The 22,801-nt window shown below is 40.8% G+C and overlaps 1 protein-coding gene across 1 annotated transcript in view; it reads left to right on the top strand.

The window, feature by feature from the left end:
- Positions 1–2,875: 2,875 nt before the first annotated feature.
- Positions 2,876–22,801, top strand: part of LOC136437146 (putative methyltransferase NSUN7) — a 35,696-nt gene continuing 15,770 nt past the window's right edge. The window contains exons 1-8 of the mRNA XM_066431626.1: positions 2,876–3,450; positions 10,188–10,478; positions 11,127–11,295; positions 15,139–15,197; positions 18,950–19,119; positions 19,991–20,104; positions 20,754–20,937; positions 21,978–22,188. Of these exons, the coding sequence (XP_066287723.1) occupies positions 10,335–10,478; positions 11,127–11,295; positions 15,139–15,197; positions 18,950–19,119; positions 19,991–20,104; positions 20,754–20,937; positions 21,978–22,188 (1,051 nt within the window). The 5' untranslated portion in view covers positions 2,876–3,450; positions 10,188–10,334. The remainder of the gene's footprint in view (positions 3,451–10,187; positions 10,479–11,126; positions 11,296–15,138; positions 15,198–18,949; positions 19,120–19,990; positions 20,105–20,753; positions 20,938–21,977; positions 22,189–22,801) is intronic.

The following is a 22,801-nucleotide window of genomic DNA, read 5'->3' as shown; positions in this document are numbered from 1 at the left end:
GCAAGGCCGTATCACCGGAGACTTTGGACACTGGTATCTCATTTTGATACTGCCTTGCCACCGACGCATCTGCTTGGAGATAAGGTACCCCCACCCCATTGTACGTGTAATGTATCGGCATAGAACATACAACTTGATCGTGTGGGTCTCGTTTTTCCATGTACCGTTTTGTGGAGTGAGCACCTGGTGATGTTTGTTTTGTAAATGACCGGCTTTGCTGTAAACACGTGTGCGTGCGCGTGGTCACGTACGTGTACATGTGTAGGCGCGTCCGTGTATGTGTGTGTGTGTGTGTGTGTGTGTGTGTGTGTGTGTCTCTTGCGTGCGTGTGTAAGCCTGTGTATGTATGTGTGTGTGTGTGTTTACGGATGCGTGTTTGTATGTAGCCTGGAATCCATCCTATTTAGCTTCCGGCGCTACCCTAGCTCCGCTGCGCTACCCAAGCCGGCAGTGGAGCTTAGGTAGCGCAGCGGAGCTAGGGTAGCGCCGGAAGCTAAATAGGATGGATTCCAGGCTAGTTTGTATCCGCGTATGTGTGTCTGTTTGCGCAGTATGCGTGGGTGTATCCGTGAGTGTGTGTGTCCGCGTATGTGTATGTGTGTACATGTGTTTCCGCGTGTGTGTGCATATGTGCGTGTGCATGTGATCTTGTGGGTTATAGGGTTGTTGACTGAGAATCTAAACTTTTTCTAAGCAGAAGTTAGGCTCCCGATTTTGGACGTCTTGTTTGGCTGGCGGACAATAAGAAAACCTGACAAAATAAAAAGCCCGACAAGAAATCCTAAAAAGACGTCATAAACAAGCCGGAGCCTATCCTCTACTTGGGGAGTACTGGAGTAGATTTACCGATTATATGAAACAAAAAAGTGTGTTGTGCGTCTGTGCGTACATTGTGTTTATCTTAAGATTGATGCGGATGTTCTGCGTACCAAGACAGTTTCCCTAAAAAACACAAAACTACAGAACGCACTTAAGCGTCAACACGTAGTCATGTTTACTTGATGAAGGTACATCCTTTCTTATACTCAAAACACGCTTTGTTTTCTTGATAACGCGATACGGAAAACAAGCATTCAATCAGCGCGTTTTCCTTACAATAAGACATCCCGCCAGACGCCTTTGTTTCTGTCCACCGGTGCCCCCGTCCTTAGAATAAACAACGCCATGCAGCGACACGGGAAGGAAGTGTAACCCGAGAACCTCAGGTGAGGTCAGTGACGTCTGGGTGAAAGTTATGTTTTGAGGTAACGTTAGCCGGGAACATAAGTAACAGAAGCGTTACACGTGGGGACTGGGAAACACCGACGGCTCGGCGCTCGGACACAAACTCGGTGAGTGAAGTTATAGTTCGCATCTAAAACACACTTCTATTTTCTGTGATATTAGATTTCTGTAAACTTAGAGTTAGACAGCCATGAAAGATTGTGAAGTTTGAGTTTGAGACTGGTTTCTGGGACAACATTTACTCGTGTGAAGACAACAGAAGCGAAGTAAACACGTGTAGACTCGGCGAATGCTCGGCGCTTGGACACGGCATCGGTGAGTTTACACTTCGCATCTTACGTACACTTCTATTTTCTGTGATAACAGCTTAAAGCTTTTCTATAAACTTAGACTTAGACTCTGAAAGTCAGGAAAGTTTGTGAAGTTTAAGTTAACTTCTTGGTGCTACACTTTGTTGCCCCTCTTTGTACTCCTTTCCACGGCATGTAAACATGACCCTGCAGACGTTAGTTCTATAGCGTTCCGTTCGTCACTGGATAATCTTTGAAATCTGTATTCATCATAGCTCTTAGGAGACTTATTACGTCTGAAGTCAAGAAGGTTGTGTAGTTGAAATATAGAAAACTTCTTGTCTTGAAACCCTGCTCAGATAACGATCTTGTAAAACAACTATTAAAACTGGGCTAAATAGGAACAATGAGGCTTTAGCTAAACGTTACGGTTCATCACAAAATTAACGTTCAGCATTACAGTAACTCACACATAACGTTAGACCAAAATAATTCTAAAGCTGATTTATGACAAGACTTTCGTATAAATTCTATGAATGTAGGGATGACATAACTGTTACGTCATCAGCATCGTCACTTCCGGGTTTCAGACCGAACCGCTGCCGTGACGCGTCTCCAAGCAGAGGTTGGGTTCCGGCTGTTTTTTTTACGTATTTTATGCGTTTTTGTCGGGCTTTCTACTTTGTCATTCTTTATGGTCTATCCAAACCCGTGAATATACCCCCAAAAAATGACAAAGTACAAAGCCCGACAAAAAAACGCCTAAAAACACGTCAAAAACAGCGGGAACTCCTCCTCTGCTTGGAGAGTAGGCCAAACTCCCCTGGCAAATATTCTCTCTATAACCGGCATAGTTTAATAGTCAGGTAGAGACAGTAACAGGGAAGAAAAGAAGCTAGCCGGAAGTCTCGCACAGACAGATCACATGCCTGTCGCCGGGAAGTCAGCATTTACTAAACTCGCTCTACACAATCAGACACTCTCGGGCCACCTAAACACAAAACAAACGGACAAACTGAGCGTTTCCTGTGCAGGGTGCTTTAAGTCTGGACTAGTCTGCAACGGGGAAGGGAGAACGACATATCCACAGAAGTATAACCCAGGAGCGTCTATATAACGTCCTTGCTATAACCAACAACCCCTTAAATTTCCACTGGAAGCTGTAATTGATGAGTACCGATAAGCGACAACAAATTCGGCAGATCGCTCAAGAAATAAATTTCGTAGATAAAGAACGAATTCATTTAGTACGCTTTGTCTGTCTTGTTGCCTTTCAGGAATCATAGTTCTACAACGTGCATTGTAGTTCGATTATGAAGTCAGGCAGGAATCAAGGGTTAAACAAATCCGATAATCTTGGTCGCTCGACGGTCACTCAACAATCGCCGTCTAGTGGAAACCGGGGTGCGACTGCTGAGCAATCAAAAATTTGACAACGAATTTCACAGATAAAGAAGGAATTATAGTCTTTTACGTTTTGTGTTTTTCGTTGTCTGTTTAAATCATAGTTTTACATCGTGTATCGTCTAAAAATTGTAGGTTTACGCTCAGTGATCGCCGTCTAGTGGAAAAGGGGCCTAATTAAAGAGAGGCGTTACGTTTATCAGCAAAGGGGGCATCATCAGAGAGAGGTGTTGCGTAATTAACGTTTCTCCCATTCCGATCCTCTGAGATGACCCCTGCTGAGGACAAGCACTTGAAGACGAGACGAAAGGCGGGATACTCACAACAACAGAGCGGACTTGCTCCGCTTTCGCGCAGTGAGGCAAGTTCTGGAACAACGGGGGCTTTTGGTCTCACCGTCGCCCTGGCTACTAAGATACCAACATACACCGGAACTGTGTTTGTGTTCTCATGATCATGCAAACCAATTTTGTTCTAGAACAAACTTGGAGAAGAGAGAAGAGAGGAAAGAAGTGTTGACTACTCTAGACAGGTATGTTAAACTATTGTTATGTTGGGTCTACTGGCTTGTTTGTTGATAATGATGACAGTGATGTCTGTGTTTAGATGTCCTTTTGTGTGGGCGTCGTTGTCGTTATGTAGTGTTAGCGCAGAATCGTTATGTTATAAGTACAACGTTTATTCTGGAGAAAACAATCATCTGGCTGTGACAATTTTTCACGCAGTAGAACGTGAGTACAAGGTTATTATATTATAACAAATGGTGTATTTTCAACGGATCCGGAGCGCTTCGGTTAGGGGCAAGCTAGAGCTGGAAACGACAGTGAAATGATAAAAGGAGTCTAGTTGAGGGAGAGCCTAGTAGTACTCGATCGTTGCTAACCGTGGTTAGCAAGCGACAAGAATTGAGCCAGCAGTCACTACGGAGGTGAGTTGGTCTGGTGCAGGCACAATCTTATAGCCTTCACCAGGCCTCCCTAAGGCCGGGTACGGTCCGGATCGTAGAATTTAGCTATAGCAAGAAGGGAATAATTGGCCGGGAGAGTCAGTCCACAAGAAGGTTAACATTAATTCCCCCACCAAATAAATGAAACCCTATTGTAGCGAAACTCCCCTGGCAAATGTTCTCCCTATAGCCGGCGTAGTTAGTCTGGTAGAGACTAATAATTGTAGTCCCCCGCCGACATTCAGTTCATGTAATCCCATTTCCGCCGACAGATTGCTAAGTTATCCCTTTAATCATACCGTTAGCCGGCATCAACACTGCTCCATTGAATCGCGTAGATCTCCCGGATTAGGAGATAGGGAAGAAATAGGTCCTGTTGTGCCGCTGTCGCAGGTGCAATGATACCAGCTATCGCTAGACGTCGCTTATGCGCGGAGTCTAAAACCAACGATGAACGAAGGCAGGCGGTTTTTACTAACTAGTACTAATTCGTTAGTGTTAAACAATGTCGCGCCGTCAGGGGCTGATTGGGGCTAGGGGTCTGCCGAGGGGAAGAGTTTGTGTTAGAAGCTTGATCTAGACAGGATAAGGTGTGTGTAGTGAATACATTTGAAAGGATTTTGGGAATATCTCACTTTAATTCTATTAGGACTTTGAACGTTGGTCAAAATGGATAATGCTGTCAAACCACTTCGGACATATCGTTTTAATTAGCGTAATATCTCCTGAAATAGAGCGAGATTAATCAATCCATGCAATCAATTATTCTACTTTGTAATATCTTTGCAAACCGCCATATTTACATGCCCCCTGGAGATCGCTACATCCTCATCAATCAATCTATTTCATTTCAAAGAAAACAATACAAAAACAACCGTTTATATTTACAGTGCGTGTCAACTGTGTCGTGCTGATGGTCATTAAAGTGACCAATACAGATGTGTTATTCGCACGACAGAGATGCATACATAACCATTTCACCACCGAGGCCCAAAACCACTAGCGTGCCAGCCTTTTTCTGAGCTTTCGCGAAAAATGGCCGGTAGCGGAGTTTGGGTAGCGGACGAAAGCTAAAAAGGCTGGTACTTTAATAGGCTACAAAACCACTTCGTGTAACGTAAAAATAGATTTATTGTTCGATCGATGGACCCAAATCAACGATTAATGTTATACAAAATTTTTCTCTCCTTTTTTTTTCTGTGACATTATTGTTGTAACATCCGTGACACCTTCACGACCAGATGATAATGATGATTGTTGTATCGTTAACGTTAAATATGCTTGATTTACTTCGGCCAGCTAAAACGCTTGATCAATCAATGTTTTTATTTTTTTCACATTCTGCGATTCCTGATGTCAACATTTAAACTTAAAGATATGTTTTACGGATCAGTTATAAAATCTACATTAAGTCAACCGTGCAGATTCTAAACGTAGGCAGATATAACATGGTTCACCTCGCTGTGAGCGTAGAAGCCGGGGATTGTGCAACTTGTGGTGTCAGCGGGTAGAAAAGAAGACAAATTTGTTGTTTGACAGTGTGTGCAGCTGCACTACAGCTACATCCATCACGTTGTTCAGCTATTGTTGGAACTGTGACCCGCTGGAAGCTTTCAAGTCTTCTGCCCTTTGCAAAACTAACGCTGGCGCTTCGGGAGCAAGGATCTCCGCACAGACGCATGCACAAGTTTGTGGATACTGACAAACATACTGGGGTAAAATTATAGGGAAACGTAATGTAACGTTACGTAACGCAACGTAACGTTAATCATTTAGATCGTGGTGTCTACTGGTTACAATGTTCAACAACTAACACTATAATCACAGAAAACGATGTAATTAAAAAAATTGATTTCAGAAGCATCCGTGTTCCCAATCCAACACATTACAAATGAAAATATTATCACTCTCAAATTTGAAAGCTCGGAAAGCACTCGACGGAAGTTGTTGACATGGGACAAGATTTTTATGGAAACTCGTTTTCACGAAAAAATACACCCGTTTTCAGGAGCTCAAATCATCACGGCTAAACATCATGTCAATACTTTGATCATGTCAATACTAACGTTAACGATGATCGTTAACGTTAACATATTCGCCTTATGAGCGATAGGTTTGATCCTGTCATTCAATAGTGCAGAAATAGTCTTATTGAACATCCTGTCAATAGTGGAAATAAATCATTATTGACATGAACATCCTGTCACTAGCCTCGGTCAAGTTCTGTTATTTAATGTTACAATGCCTGACGTAAGGTTTTGGTACACATAGACGACGTCATAGACTTTGCATTTGCTATGTAACTTGTCAATAAACTTAGGGTAAACTTACCTGCGATTTTGTCAGACCTTATCAATTCTACTGCCCCCCCCCCCCCCATGACCTTGAGACTTGTGACCGATGTAACATTTTTAAAGTACATGTACATTCAACTCATGACAACTCATGATTTTATGACTAAACAAACAGTACATAGGACATAATTGTATTTTTCATGAGAAAACTTGTATTCACTATGACTAACGAGTTTTTATAACCGGCAAAAGTTTGTTTACCTGTGGTTCAATGGTTTCGCCCCAAAAAACAACATGGCGGCCAAGAGTTTCGAAGTGTGCGGGAACGTCACGTTTCTTCACCTTTCTTACCGGTAAACTGATCAGTTCTCCTTAACTTCTACCAACTGTCAGCGTCTTCAGACCATGGAATGTAAAGGTAAAGAGTGACGACTATCGTTGTACCTTGTTGTGGGAGGAATTGTGATTTTCCTTTGTAGAATGGAGGCGCACTATCGCCGCTGTTGAGCATCTGTCCAACCAACAACTTTGTAGACAGCTCATAACGTTACTGTGCTTGTGCAAAAGAGAGGTTGACGACTCTACTAAGTTGATTCTTTGCTTGAGATGTATAAAGCCGATTCTTGTCACAAATCCCGCGATTTGATCAGAATTCTTAACCAGCCGCAAACCGTTTTGTGCTGTTGAGTATTGTCCCTCCCCGCCAATGTTGTTGTTCTGATACCAAGAAGGTTAAAACCTCCTTGTTCATGTCGATAGAAATTGTTTCGGTCAAGTAAGAACTGTAGAATTCCAGTTTGGGCCGTTCTTCATCGGGTGATGATAGATCATCCAAGTCTTACTGGAGTCCGCATGCATATAGTGGGGAAAAATTATCCGTGATATTATGGAGCTTGTTGAAACATGTTTTCAAAGGTTGTTGTCCATATATTTCATAAATTTCTTGCCTTCAATGACAGATTGGTTGACAAACTGATTTCCAAGGGAGCTCAATAATTCATTGCAACAGAAAATCGTCAGCACTAATTATAAATCATGTCAAGTGTTCAATTCACTCAAAGTTCAATGTCTAACATGTTCCATACTGATTTCCAAGAGAGCTCGATAATTTCATTGTTATAGAAAGTCATCAATACTAAATCATGTCAAATGTTTAATCCACCCAAATTTCAATGTCAAACATGCCCAGGGCTAATTTCCAAGGGAGCATAATGATACACTTTCAGGTCATTGTAACATTAAATCATCAGCACTAAATCATGTCAAATGTTAATCCATACAAAGTTCAATGTCAAACATGTCAGACAGTGCATGACAGGTATATCATTAACCTGTCTGATAGTGTCTGGTATGTCTGACAATGCTGTTTAATAATTCATCACTGCATTAAATCATTTTGGTAAAGAGCATTCATCATTTGTACAATAACAATAATAAGCTGGTTGTAGACCTTCTATTATGCTCTTATTCAATTTGTGTATACATCACTCACTCGTTCACTCACTCGTTTACTCTCGCACTCGTTCACTCGTTTACTCTCACACTCGTTTACTCTCGCACTCGTTTACTCATACTTGTTCACTCACACACACAAACATATTGACCCCCCCCCACACACACACACACACTGACACACACACATTTGCACACATTTACACACACACACACTGACACACACACTTACACACACACACACACACACACACATAAATTCACTGTCTTGTGTATGCTTGGGATGGAGTATGTGTATGAATAAGAATGCTCCCCTTATGAACTCTTTGTTTCATCAAACATCATTAGCAGCAGCGTTGAGTACTTCAGCCCATCAGCCATGAGAAACTATTCTATTTACACAGATGTTTCCAAACAGTTGGGCCCGTTCTAACATTTAAAAGAATGATGGATAGAAGGTGTGCCCTTTGCATGAGCTCTGGCAAAGCAAATGTTTGTCATACATGCAAATTGTCTTTGGCTTACCAACCGTTCAGTCTTGTGTCAACTAAAAATTCAGCATTATATCAGGGATGAATGAATAAGTTCAGTCATTTTTCATAGTAGCTATTAGAGCTACAATCTCTATATCATGGCATCTAAATCATGTATCCAGCAAACCTGCCCAAGAAGACCACTCAGGGGACTGACAAAATCTGGTCTATATGGACAGGTGGTCACTATAGACAGGTTTCTTTAAAGTAGCAGTATGTGACTATAGCGCTGCCGCAAAATCAAAACCACAGCGAACACTCTATTTCTCTCGTGGCGCGAAATAAAAACCACGCAAACTTAAATGCATTTACACTACAGTAATTATAATAACCCCTGCTAAGATGAAATATGATCACAAGAAATAACTGTCATTAAACAGCTTCCATTCCACAAAGGCACTTATACTACATGAGAGGTTTTACATTGTTTTGCTAACTTTACGCCAATAAATGAATAATTTAATCACTTCCTCTTGAAACAGTATTGACAGTAATCATGGCTATGTCATGACTGTCCATTGTGCCCTGTGTGCAGGTTGTGATGGAGCACAGGAAATCAATTAATGAGTGGTAGACTAAATATTTACTGCTATATAACGCTCAATTGATATCAAATATCTCCCACATTAAAGATTCATAAGATTTATTCAGCCTTCCTGTACAGATTGGTGCTCTACAGATGACCGGATATTGTTGATACGATTATCAAGATCGAAGTTAAAAGCTTAGTTCTTAAAAACAACCTCTCAGATGACAGGTGAGTTGAACTTGTAAAATCGAAAATTGATCTCAAAACACAACCTTGTAAATGTAAACAACAGCATGTGTCAGTTGGAAAACAAATCACGAAACTGTGCTGCAAAACATACAACAAAACATGTAATATTACAAAGTTACAAACACATGTTGGTATAAGCATCATAGTCTAGCAGATAGGTTTGACTTCACACTTCATGGTAATAGCAAAATATGTAGGATTGTTGGTTTAACTTGATCATCAGTTTCTCAAGATGCTTGAGAAATATGAATTTTGTCCTATAGCATAGGGAATTGACTCTCTATGTTACTATAGAATGTTTCTATCATTATCATACATAGTACAATCTACGATGAAGTACGCTTCATCCTCTATTGTATTTGAGGTACTTAAAATTGACAGTCTTAAATGCTCAGTATTAGCAACCATGTTATGGCATTACTGATGCCCTAGCAACAAGTGTGTCCTGTATATGCATGAGGCTGTTGCCATGGCAGCGGGAGGCATGTGGGCAGACCTGAGGTCCCTCCCTCCCCTTTGTCTCTCCCCGCGAGCTCACTCAGTAGGGAGACTATTATGATATCCCAGCGGGGACACAGATCAGCGCTGGAGTATCAGAATAATACAGGACGCTATGGTGAGGGGAGGGAGTTAATCCACTCAGGAGGTACGGATAGAGCGGGAGGTCGCAACTGTCTTGTTGGGAGGGGAGTGAAGTCTCGTTTTCCTAGCAACATACATGTACGATAGAGAAGGATCTTTTTCTCTGTTTTAAGGCGGTTGAAGAATGTAGAATTTGACAGGTTAGTAGAATACATTTCCTGCTGTTTTAGGTAGCACTCTGGTAGCTAGCATTATAATCTATAGCATTCACTATGTGGTTGTGAGGAGAGCTGTTTTAAGACTTGTTGCGAGTGATGTAGAAATTAACCCAATCCTTTTCCGACTGGGACACACAGACTCATTTTTCTTTCAAGGTGGTTGCAGAATCTGAAAGGTTGGTAGGGGTTTGTTTCCATGCTATTTTTGGCACCTCTGCACCTCTAAGATTACATGAGTCTAAAGAGAATTTGTGAATGATCGAGTAAAAACCTAATCCTTTTCTGATGGATACACACTGACTTTTCTTTCGAGGTGGGTGCAGAATCTGAAGGGTTGGTACAAAGGTTTGTTTCTGTGCTATTTTTGGCAGGGCTCCTGCAGCCTGCATTACCTTCGCTGTGTGTTCACCCTAACAGGGTTATGCAAATGGCGAATGACGCTGATTCGATTGTCTGCTTTTTCCAGGCCTACGACGTGACACATTTAGACCAGCCTGCCCAGACTAACGCAGCATTGGAAGTGGTTTGCTACCTGTGATTCTACGAGTAGCGACACCGCCAAGATTTCTGAAGAGTTTGCGGACTTGTAAAGAGGAGTTTTGCGACTGAAACGATGGATTTCGCGTCGGGAAAACTGCAGCGGAACTTTAACGTGACCGACAACATCCTGAGGAGACACTCGCCGACAGAGCTGCGCGCTCACAGCCTGCCGAACGTCTCGCCCTCTGCCAAGCAGTCCACGGAGTACTCCCACCAGGTGTGTGGCTGTTGTTGTTGTTTTGTCGTTGTTGTTGTTTGGTTGTTTTATAAAGATCTCCATTAGTGTTTGATTATTACAATCTTACACTGTTCTTCCTGGAGTCCATTTACATTTGATACATCAAAATCAAAATACAAGGAACAAAACTTAATATACAATTGACAGACAGTAAATGAACAAACCAAATGTGATGCAATTATTAAAAAGAGCTGGAGAGGTCAGAGGTAAAAAAAAATAACCGAAATAAATATTGAATTGGATATTGTATAAAAGAATTCCAAGCAGATAGCAGTTGACAAGAACGTAAATAACTTAAATGAACTGAGCATAAATGTATACAGAAGACTGGAGGGGGACTGTAACTAATAACTGATTGAAATAAGTTGAGATACTGTGATGTATGTCTGTATATGTAACGTTATCTGTATATTTGTATATACCAGTGTTCTCACCAGGATCTTTTCACAGCGTAGGGGTCAGGTAATGTGTTTTTTTCCCTGATTGTATTTTTAATGTTTGTGCCCAGGGCATCTGAAAAGCAGATCCCTAGATCTGAGATGTCCCCTGGTAAAATAAACGAAATTGAAAAAAATTGAAATTGAGGTGCAATGGGAAGAAAACAATACAAATATTATGTACGTTCAGGTGTACGTGCACGCCAGTGAAGTATTCGAGAGCCTGCTGCCGAAGGTGGACCGGGACAAGGAGGTGATCCGGTACGCGCGGCGGGGAGACGGGGAGGTGCCACGGATCCACTTCAGGGACGAGGGGAGCAAACGGCAGACCTACAACCTGGCTTTCACCACACTTAAGTGTAAGTACAGCAGCTGTAACTGTACTGTATACATAAACTTTGGGATTCTTTAACAAGAAACGTACAGTCTGGTATTCACCACGCTCAAATGTAAGTACCAAGGTGTATAAACATTGGGCATCTTTGAGAAGTAATGTACAACCTGGCTTTCACCATGCTCAAATGTACCTACAGCATTATTTGCTACATAGAAATTGGACATCTTATATGACAATTAACATATAATGCTCCTAGCTTTTACAATGCTGAAGTGCATTAGACAAGTATAGCATAAACATTGGGTTTCTTTAAAGGGGAGACTAATTACAACCTGGCTTTTTTAGTTTTTACCATGCTCATTCCAAGACTTAGTGTATTTTTCAACTACATTAAAGCTTTGGACTTCTTTAAAAAGAAAACCTGGCTTTTACCCCGCTGAAGTGTAAGACTAAGTGCCGCTGAAAACATAAACATTGGGTTCATCCCTCAGCCTAGATCTGTAACCAATAGAGAATTTGGTACCAAGCGACTACTCCAGTATGCTAAAGTAAAGGTTAAGTGCTCAGCATATGAACAGGGCCTCTTTCAGAGTCACAGGAAGCATAGTCTAATCCCTCAAACTGAAGTTAAATCATTTGTGTGAAGACATGTTTATGTATGTTACCACAGCAAGTATTGTCTCATGCTTGAAGTATGAAGTTGTGGACTTGATGTATACCTTCCTTTGAAGTATGCCAAGTTTTGGACTTAACATTAGACTCTTTACAGCATATGAACAGGACTTCTTTCAAAGAGCACAGGGTCATGGTCTAATCCCATTCAGACTGAAGTTAACTCATTTGTATGAAGTGTTTATGTATGTTACCACAGCAAGTATTGTAGCATGCCAAGTACGAAGTTGTGGACTTGATTTATACTTTCCTTTTAAGTATGCCAAGTTTTGGACTTAACATTAGGATCTTTACAGCATATGAACTAGCCTGGTCCCAGTCTCTAGGGTCGGCTTAGTGGTGTTTTACCGGGCCAGTCAGTTTCTGATGGCCTTTCTACCTCTGGCTGCCATCCTACTTCCGCTACAGCCTACTTCCGCTGCCTTCCTAATTAATCCAAGGCCGTAAATAACACCCCGAGCGGGCTAAGCTGTCTGGGCGGGTGAGGGTCACTCACAGTGCCGTAGAGATATCGGGGAGCCACCGAGGGTATGGATTCCAGGCTACATATGAACAGGACTTCTTTCAAAGAGCACGGGGTCATGGTCTAATCCCATTCAAGCTGAAGTTAACTCATTTGTATGAACTGTTTATGTATGTTACCACAGCAAGTATTGTAGCATGCCAAGTACGAAGTTGTGGACATAATTTATACCTTCCTTTAAGTGTAAGACACAACATAAACAGGACTTTCTTCAGACAGCCCAGGGTGGTCCTTTACCATTCAAGATGTCTGATCACTTGTGAATGTTGCCTTTGTCATTACCAACTCTCAAAGTTGTATTTCAGCATGCCAGGTTCTTAACTTTTCCTTTCTTTATTCCTTCATGAATAGCTAGAAGAGATGTGCCAGCTTAACCCCATACAAACCTATTTTTTCTAGTTCTTGAACATTTTAGAAAAATTTAAGCAAGAAGTCAAGATGAAAACGTTACAGGGCTGGGAGAAAATCTTGATTGTGACTTTATTTTAATCATTCCAAGGAAGACTTTCCTTTCAGACTCTGTTTTCATGTTGATCTTTCAGTTCTGTTTGAAGTAAAAAGTTGACCTTTATCATCGTACAAATGACATGAAGAATGGTCGGCTTGGGTTAATAGATTAAACATTAGACTTAACAATTTTCTACTCTCCAAGCAGAGTTTAGACCCAGCTTGTTCTGGACAAGAGATTTAAAGAAAACCGAAAAAGTAGAAAAGCCACCCCCAAAAAAAAGTGCCTAAAAAGAAGCTGGGGCCTATTCAACCACTATACTTTGAGAGCATGCCAAACTCCCGTGGCTCTACTAATGGATGTTTCCATAACCCATGACAGAAGTAGGTGATCACAGACACTTGAATATAAAACAGGCTTTCAGCCCCTTCTAAGGTTTGTTTAGGACAACTGCTTGGCCACCATCTGTCGAGGAAATGTACTCACAGCACGGCCGGTCGCCGCTGGATTGGACTGGACTGATGGAAAACATTTTGCATGAATAGAAAAACAGTTTGTATTATGTTGTCATAATATTTACTGATGATTAGGCCACACTAATTTAAGTCCTTGGTTCTAAGACAATTCAAAGGATAATGTATTAGGACCAGTTACTGTAGGAAATGCTGACATCAAAATTTGTATCTGACTATATTCACTCCCTGAAGCTGTGTGTACAAAGGTATAAATACAAGCTTTAAATCCGCTCAGACTCTGTTTTCATGTTGATTTTCTAGTCCAGTGTAATTCTTTTTTCTTTATTCCCAGAGCCAACAAATCATAAAAACCGTAGCCTGAGTGTGTTGACACAAACTTTACTATCAAAACATTGTCAGATGGTGCATCAATTCTACATAAATATTTTCCAATGGTTTTCCCGTCAAAGCTGCCCCCATTGACAAGTTAAAAGCCCTAACTTTGTCCAGTTGTCTTCTTCTGTTGTGCTTTGATGTAAAAAGGGCCTTTTGTTGGACCTTAATGTAGTGCAGCGTAAACAGTTTTAATGTCTCCCTTTTCTCTGAAGTTGCAGTTGTTCAAGTAAAACAAACATTATCAGGTTTGCGAGTCAGGCTGAGCCGAGACTTCTCGGTGAAATAAAAGGGCTGCAGATTAAAGGGCAAGTACTGAGGAATTCAGAAAGAAGTGTCAAGCCAAGAGATCCTTATCAAACAGCTGTTAAAAACCTCTGTAGAAACCAGACCTTTTCTCTTCTTCTTTCACAGTCTTTTGACCTGTTTCTTTTTTTTTCATTTAAAGTGAGGAATTTTCATTTAAAGGTGCATTTTTGTCATGTTTTGTCAGCGTTTCATCTAAGCCTTTGCCATCTATTATCTGTATTGCTTAGATGAAATGTTTTCTTGTACGCAAAAAAAAATTTCTTCCAGCATTGTATTTAAGAAAAGACAAGAAAGAGTAATAAACTCCAACCACACATAATTTTTGCACACAAATTTTTACAGATCTTTCTTTCCTATTTTTTTATGGAGAGAAAGTATTTCCAAAAGTGTACAGACGTCCAACATTACCATCAGAAAAGACAAGGTTTTCAGAACTACAATGCTTGAATCACATTAGCTGCGGCTGACCTTTTGGACACTTTGTGGTACAAAGAAAGTTTCCCCCCATTCTGTCCAACCCTGGCTCAATAGTAAATGTTACAGCAGAACAATTATTTTCACACCATATATTCTAACAAATCAATCTCTACAACTCGATAGTTTAGGAACTCCAGTTGTAGAGATTTGTCATTGTCACTTCTCTGGACCCCTCCTTCAAGAATATATTCTAATCAAAGTGTGAAGAAAAATAAATAGATAAATTCTCCCTGCTGCCTAATTCTGTAACTAATAGAGAAAGGGGTGCCAAACAGCTACTTCAGTGTGCTCAAGCTGGTTAAAGGGGAAAATGTCTACAGGGATTTCATTTTGCGGTAAGTAAAAAGATGGAGTGCATGCGGTGGTGTTAAGTTCACACTATTGACACTGCAGTGTAGGTTTTACTGTAAAAGGAGAAACTTTCGCTGTGCTCTTAAGTTATTTGTCGTTGTCATGATCTTTGTCTGTCTGTCCATAAATGTTGACTCTCCAATATCAGCTAAGCTGCCCTGAGAGTCAGTGTAATGTACTGTTGCATTTGACAATAAATAGATAAATCAAATAATCATCTTTGTTTTTCCCTTTCAGATCAACATCTGATTGAAACTGTTCTAATTGAGAGTGGGTTCTTCATCCAGCATCCTGTGGTGAGTACATTTACTAACAGGTAATGTATAGCATATATACATCCATGCAGTCACACCAGATTTAATTTCTTGGGTTTTACATAGATTTAATCTAATAATATAGCTAGAACATTTATCAGCATGACAAGGTCAAAACAGAAAGCTCTGAGGAAAACTGGACTCTGATCTCTAACCTGTGACTTTGTGTGCACTAGTACAACCCTGTTTTCGTATTGATCTAATCGGTTCAGCTTTAGTTTGTTAGGTGCAGGAACCTACAAATTGAATTGCTGTTGCCTCACTCAGGCACATCGGTACCTAGAAGTGGAGTATTTAACTGTTTATAATGTTAAACAGATTAGCTCTGCTGGAGATCCCGGCCAGTGTGGGAGGTTTTACAGCTAAGCAACAGGTCAGCCAGGGGTTTCAGAAGGCCCCAGGCGACGGCTTGGTTACCATGGCGAGTTGCCATGGCGATGTCTGAGCCATCAGATGACTGCTTATGTATGTATTGAAGAGGCTTAGGCATTCCCTTCAAGCGTCAGCAGTTTTGATACCAGAGAAGACTAAATTCAAAAGCCTCAAACCGTTAAAAGATTCAGACTGAAGATTGTGTTGACAAATAGATTTGATTTTTGTCTAAAGCACTCTCAGACCCAGGCTTTTGCTCATCAGTATATTGACATACCTGGAGTCTTCACACTAAACAGTATTTGCTCTAAATCAGTTTAACGTCATATTTGTATCCTACCAGTAAGCCTGATTACCAACCATTATCTGTCACAGTTAAACTAATTAATCGGTTAAAGCCTTTTGTTAATCAAGCAGTGGCTAATGACATTTGGAGTACCTGATGCTTCGTCTGATCATGGGTAAGTAGGCATGTAACGAGGGAGATCATTAACCCTCATTATATCACAGAAGGAAAACAACAGTTTTATACCAGTGTTCTGACTATGCAGGAATGAACACAAGTAGTCAATCTCCGTATGAAGATGACTCCTTTCCTAAGAAACTTTATGCAGACGAAACCAGAAAATAACATCAAAGGTATTAAAGGCAACAAATTTAAAGCAATATTAGGGCAAAATAAATTGAAATAAAAAAAACTGAAATCTTTTTGCTATTGACATTTACTATCACTGTTTAGCATATTTCTGTAATAACTTAACACTTTGAGCATTTTAAAACCGTGCAAAAACATGCTGTATGATGATCCCCTTAGTTTCGCAAGCCTACCAAAACCCTGGCGACGATTTTCAGTGAGTTCTCACATTACAATGATGTCGTATTTTTGCATCATGGACGTTGCTATACATTGTGATAGTGTTGTTTTAACTAATCGTATAGAAATGACAAAATAAATTGACTTTCAAAATCTGATTTTCGGGCCCTAATAATGCTTTGGTGTCCTTTAATGTCAAGGCCCATTGGATAAATATTAGGTTTTGTGAGCAGGGTTTCCTGGAAAGGCCCGGAAAGCCTACTTGGGATTCCGTCTTTGAAGATAATGTGGCAGAAACATTGAGTTCGTCACAGTTGACAATTTATTTCAATGGTTTGCACATACTTGAAAGTAAAATTGCACACAATTTTGTTAGCAATAGGGTTGTGAGGAAAACTTGAGTCTGACTATTTTACTCGAAACTGTGTGCACCAAGGTACAGACTTTCCCCTCAGACACTGTTGGTCTCACAGTTCAGCATGTTTGTTTTTTAAGTCCTAGAACCGACAAATCAAATTGGTGTGGCCTTAAGCCCATCCTTCCTTGCTCATGTAAACCTTAGTGACCCTTCAAGCCACACCAATTTAATTTCTTGGTTAACAGATTTTCATTTTCAATTTTAGCAACAAAAAATATCATTAAAACAGAAGGCTGGGGTGAAATGTTACACCTGACCCTGTTCACTACCTGAAACTGTGTGCACCAAAGTAAAAACATTCCTGACTCTGAGATTCTGTTTTCATGTAAGTTGTTTTTCCAATCTAGCGTGTGTTTTTTTAAATTTTTTTTTATTCCGTTAACCAAGAAAATAAATTGGTGTGGTCTTCTGCACCACACACCATGTAGCTGGATGACAGCGCCATTCAGAGCTGGGTTGCCTGGCAACCAGTATTTCATTAAACAGAAGATCAATCATACCCAGGCTGAAGGCTTGAAATCTATTTTACGCCTGGATTCTTCTCGGTATAGTCCCGACAACAATATTCACAAGGCCACAGCAATGCAGTTTTATGGTTCTGTGACAAATAGATAACTATTTTGTTTCTAATGAACTGAAGATCTACATGAAAATCAAATATCATAAAGTGAATATTATTATTAAGTTTACTGTCAGATTCAGAATACAGATTCAAGTTCCAGCTCTCTGTTTTCATCTTGGGTTCTTAATTCTTACCTTGAAATATCAAAGAGGGGACAGAGCCAAAGCAACTTTGAAAAATTAGCAGTCATAATTTAATACCTTAAAATACCAAAGAGGAGAGAGCCAAAACAACTATGACAAATATTAGCAGTCAAAATTTGACAGCCAAACTACTAAAATTAATTGTTCTAAGAAAAAAAACGACAGAAGAAAAGAATTGCCTGAAGTACATTGTGGTGACCTGAGGTAAAGATAACCCACAAATCCAAGAACTGAGGAATTGACTTGTCACAGCCATATAGCAATTCATCTTCATCAAGTACAGACCATAAAACATTTTACTATTGAGATCTGCACACGACTTCTACATGCAAGTGGAGTGAACTATGGGACTGCCCTGGGTGTAAAACATGATACATGTCCCCTGGCTTTGTAGTAAAAGGTTCACTTGTGTCTAAATGCCAGGAAGAACGTTGTAAATAACACATTCATCACTTCTTATGGGGCAATAACCTGTCATCTGCCTGGGAAGTGGTGTTGCCATGGTTACAGGCATCTTAAATCTGTTGAAGTTTAACCTTCTCACTGCTGATGGAGACCTTTTGGCACAAAATGTGTGTCTGATAGAAATTAGGCAGTAGGAGGAAGGTTCTGAAGGTTCTGATTTTATATATCTAAATTAAATGTAAAATGTAGAATTTAGATTTTGTCTGCGAATTATCTGGAGAAGACCTGCCACTGCTTTAAATACCAATTGACTTATAAATAAACATTTGATAAGTTCTTATACTAGAATCAGGCCACACTAATTTTTTGTTTGTTTCATATAAATGAATTTGTGACTAAAACTTCTGCAAGAGGCCAAATGAAAACAGCTGGCTGAGAGGAAGACTTGAATCTGACTAAAAGTAGTGTTGTATACTCACTCCCTGGAACTGTGTGTACCAGAGTAAAAGATGACTCGCAGAGTCAGAGAAAGTCAGTGGTTATTGTGTTTCTTACAGTCAGGAGGAGACTGGAACTTTGGGAGGTTATTTTTAAGACTAGATATCGATAATCTTCTGTTTTTATGTAATACCTTTCCTTTCATGGCAAGTACCTTATACTATGTTATAGTTAGAAGAAGCCTAGGGCCTTGGGAAGTTGCCTGTCTTGTATTATTTGTGTAATGTAAAATTTAAGGTTGAGATTGATAGAGAGACTTGAGAAGTTGTTAATAAGAATTCTTGATTCTGTTTTGTGTCCCCCCAGTCTGATGAAGACCAGAGTCTGGTGACTGTGATCCTGTGTGATCTCATGAACAGAAACTTCTGCATAATGTAAAATCTAAGATTGAGATTGATAGAGAGCCTTGAGAAGTTGTTTATGATACATGTAATCCGATTTTCTGATTGTTGCTCCCCCCAGTCTGATGAGGACCAGAGCCTTGTGACGGTGATCTTGTGTGACTTGATGAACAGAAACTTCCGCCTGCCGCCGCCCGTCCCCAACTCCACCGCCATCCCGATTGTCACCGAGGTGCAGGAAACACTCATGAAGGCCAGGACCAAGCTCAACGGCGCGCTGGCACGCAATAGGTATAACTTTTGTTGTCAGATTTAGCAGTTTCTGATGACTGATTATAATGCTGAAGTTTTTGTATATTGTATTTCAAGAATTTTAGGTCTTTCCTGAAATGTAAGCAGGTATTTAAGCATACTGAAAATGGATGATTCTTCTGCAGAAAGATAAAAGGAATAAGGAAATGAATTCATAACTTTTGAGAGGAACTTTTAATCTGCAAAAAGAAAGAACACATCCTGACACTTTTTGATTGCCTGTTAAGTCGTTTTCAAGGATTCTGCTAAAAGGACAGGCAAATTGTGATATCTTTTCTGTCAACACAGAATGACCTTTAGTCGGTGTACCAGACCACCGCGCTAATCCTTCGGCCGGGGAAGCAACTTGCGCCGCCACAGATAGCATACGGCCCCCTAATTACCAAGCGCGATAGAAATTAGAGTTCAGCTGCCAAGAGTGGCCGGGTACCAACTCTATCCCTACCAGGCCTTCGCCGCCCAAAAGGGGTTATCGCATTGCGCAAAAGGTCTGGTATCCTGGCTAAATGAGCTTTCATTTTCAATATGCAAATGTCCTTTGAACCCAAGATCATAACACCAGGCATTGTCCCTTGAACTATTTTTGTTACAGTAGTCTGAGACGAGTGTTTTTCTGTCCCGAGGTTCAAACACCAGGCCTTGTCCCAGTAGAAGGGCTTAATATAGTACTGTGTAGTGTGTAATGTAGTAAAGTTGCTATATAAAGTCTGAAATAAGTGTTTCTGTCCCCAGAATAAAACAGTCCAGGCTTGTCTAGGCATGGAGGTGCTAAGGACTGTGTAGTGTGACTGGTAGAGTTCCTTAGCTCTTGTCAATGACATTTATTGTCATATGTTTCTCTTTGTACTAGAATCAAACACCAGGCGCTGTCGCTGGACGTTCTCCTCCCAGAGAAGGTGAGGGAAAAGGACAAGTGCAGCTCCACTATGCCCATCTACGTCTGGGTCAACATACTCAAGCAGAGGTGGGGAGCTTTCATTTCATTAGTTACCTTACCATTTACTGGTCCCTTGACAAAATTTCTTACAAAATCTAGAAGCGTATGAAACTATCATAATTAACCTTTCTCTTATGAAGGTGAAGCATTAGCAAACTTCCTTCCTTCCTTCCTTCCTTCCTTCCTTCCTTCCTTCCTTCCTTCCTTCCTTCCTTCCTTCCTTCCTTCCTTCCTTCCTTCCTTCCTTCCTTCCTTCCTTCCTTCCTTCCTTCCTTCCTTCCTTCCTTCCTTCCTTCCTTCCTTCCAAGGAAATCAATTGTTGTAGCCCTTTGTCTTCTTTCCTCACCCCTGATATATCTGTTAACATTTGAAGTGTTTCTTGAGCACTGTTAACTGTTTTTCAATCTTTGAACTGTATTTTTTGGTGCCTAGTCTGTGTTAAACCAACTGACAGTAGAATCTTTGCTGCCCCCCTCCCCCTGTCTTAGTGTAAGAAGTGTGATCAGTTACCTGAGAGAACAGGTGTATGAACAGGTGAAGGAGAGACTTTCTCACCTGTCTAACCTGTCTCCTCCCTGCAGTGTAAGAAGTGTGATCAGCTACCTGAGAGAACAGGTGTATGAACAGGTGAAGGGGAGACTTTCTCACCTGTGTAACCTGTCTATTCTCCCTACAGTGTAAGAAGTGTGATCAGCTACCTGCTGGAGCAGCAGTACGAACAGGTGAGGGACGTGGAGAAACTTGAAGGGAAGACGTTTTACCTGGACCCCCTGTGTGCCGACGTCTTGGTCTTCCCGGCGAGCACCAAGGAGATGTGGAGGGGGCACCCCCTGCTGGAGGAGGGCTACCTGGTGTTACAGGTGAAACTTTTTTTTTAATCAATTCGTAAGAGCCTGATGTTGCCATCGATTTACGAAGAAAGGCTCAAAAAGACTCAATTGTTACTGTAGGAGCACTTCTTCACCCTAGGTCAGAAATATCAATGCTCGAGACAAGTATTGACTTCACTGACCCATTAGGAGAAGCAGGGGTTACGAAGGCTGCTCGGGAAATTCCCTACCCCAGTTATCTTATCTTACTTCCTTCATTTACGTTTAAAGGTCAGTACATACTATATCTGCACAGTTTTGATAGTTATTGTTTTGCGTGTGCATTTGCGTGTGTGTATGTTTGTGCGTCTGGATGGTTAAAGTCAGCATAACTGAAGAACGTCTAGATGGATTGTAATGATAGTTGGTATCTGGGTAGGTGTTGAGAGGAGAAAGGTCAAGGTCGATTTTGGGCCCCCTGGTATGTGTCGATGGAACTGCATTGGTGTTTTTGTCAAAATCTTCCAAAGAGAATAACTGAAGAAAGGAACGACAGATGTTATTTTTGCAGTCTACATAAACTCAGGCTCTTCTGTCCTTGGTGCTGGAATGACATCACTGGTGTTCGGAAATGTATAAAACATGTAACATGAGGAATACCAGGTGCTACAGGCAAATGTCATTGAATGAATTAGTTCTCCTCACTAATTAAGCTCTGTTTAGATTATTAGAGTGAGTCTGTACTAAGGAAATGCTTTCCTCTGGGCTGAAATGGCATCACATATCAAGTCATCTGACATGGATGAGACAAATCCTGCTAACCTGATTGTTCAGTTTGCACAACTATTTTCACACAGTTATATATGTAACCCGTGACCTCGGAGTGGCCTTCTCGTCACAAGTTTTTAAGATAAACTTTTTTAAGCTGCTGTGTAACTCCGAATGGCCGATGTACTGGCTGTATAGATATAAGATATAGATACAGATACAGAAGCTGCTGTGTTATGCCGAATGGTGGTTATACCGGGTATACAGATACAGATAGATACAGATACAAAACTACATAAACAAAAACGCCTGATTTCCTACAGGACCGGACGTGCAGCCTGGCGTGCCACGCGGTCCGTACCATCATGGAGACGGAGGGGGACGTGCTGCACACCCACGTGGGTACGGGTCGCACGGCAGCCCACGGGGCGACCTTCCTGGACCAGGAGAAGTCCAACCTGTTCGCCTGCGGGGTCGACAGTCCGCAGCACGTGCAGGAGGTGGAGAGCTTCGTGGGGAGGCTCGGCATCAAGAGTATCCTTCTGGATTTATTGATTTATTTATTTATTTATTAATCTTTAGGCCACACCAATTTAATTTCTTGGTTGACGGTTTTTTATCTTTTAAAAAAAAAAAATTTTAGAAAAAAAAATTTCATGTTTTAATGATTTTTTTTTTTTCTAAAAATTTTTTCTTTTGAAAATAAAAATCCGTTAACCAAGAAATTAAATTGGTGTGGCCTTAGGGTGGCCCCTTCAGTTAACAAAGTAACTGATTTCCAAGGGAGCCCTTACATTACATGACAAATCATAACAAACCAGGATACAAGAGAAATGACTTAACATAAACTTACTGAGTGATCAATTACACAATCATATAACATAAAACAGGAATGATCAAACATAGGAGTAATAAATCAAACAACTCAGAATGATTCAAAACAATAACAACTCAAAATCGCAAAGGTCATTCAACGCCTGATCTCCCAGGCCATGGATTGATAATCAAACTTTCAGCATCATCAGTTAACGTGCTTACACACTGTCAGGGTTATACCGCCCCTTACGGGGTGACACACCCTTTCGCTGGCGGATACCTGACGGATGCGCCAGGTCTCCCGTCCAGGAAACTTTAGATTTAAACTTTA

This window comes from Branchiostoma lanceolatum, chromosome 6 (genome assembly GCF_035083965.1).
Source record: "Branchiostoma lanceolatum isolate klBraLanc5 chromosome 6, klBraLanc5.hap2, whole genome shotgun sequence".
Lineage (NCBI taxonomy): Eukaryota > Metazoa > Chordata > Leptocardii > Amphioxiformes > Branchiostomatidae > Branchiostoma > Branchiostoma lanceolatum.
The sequence above is the reverse complement of the archived record's forward strand: the minus strand, read 5'-3'. Positions and strand labels throughout refer to the sequence as shown.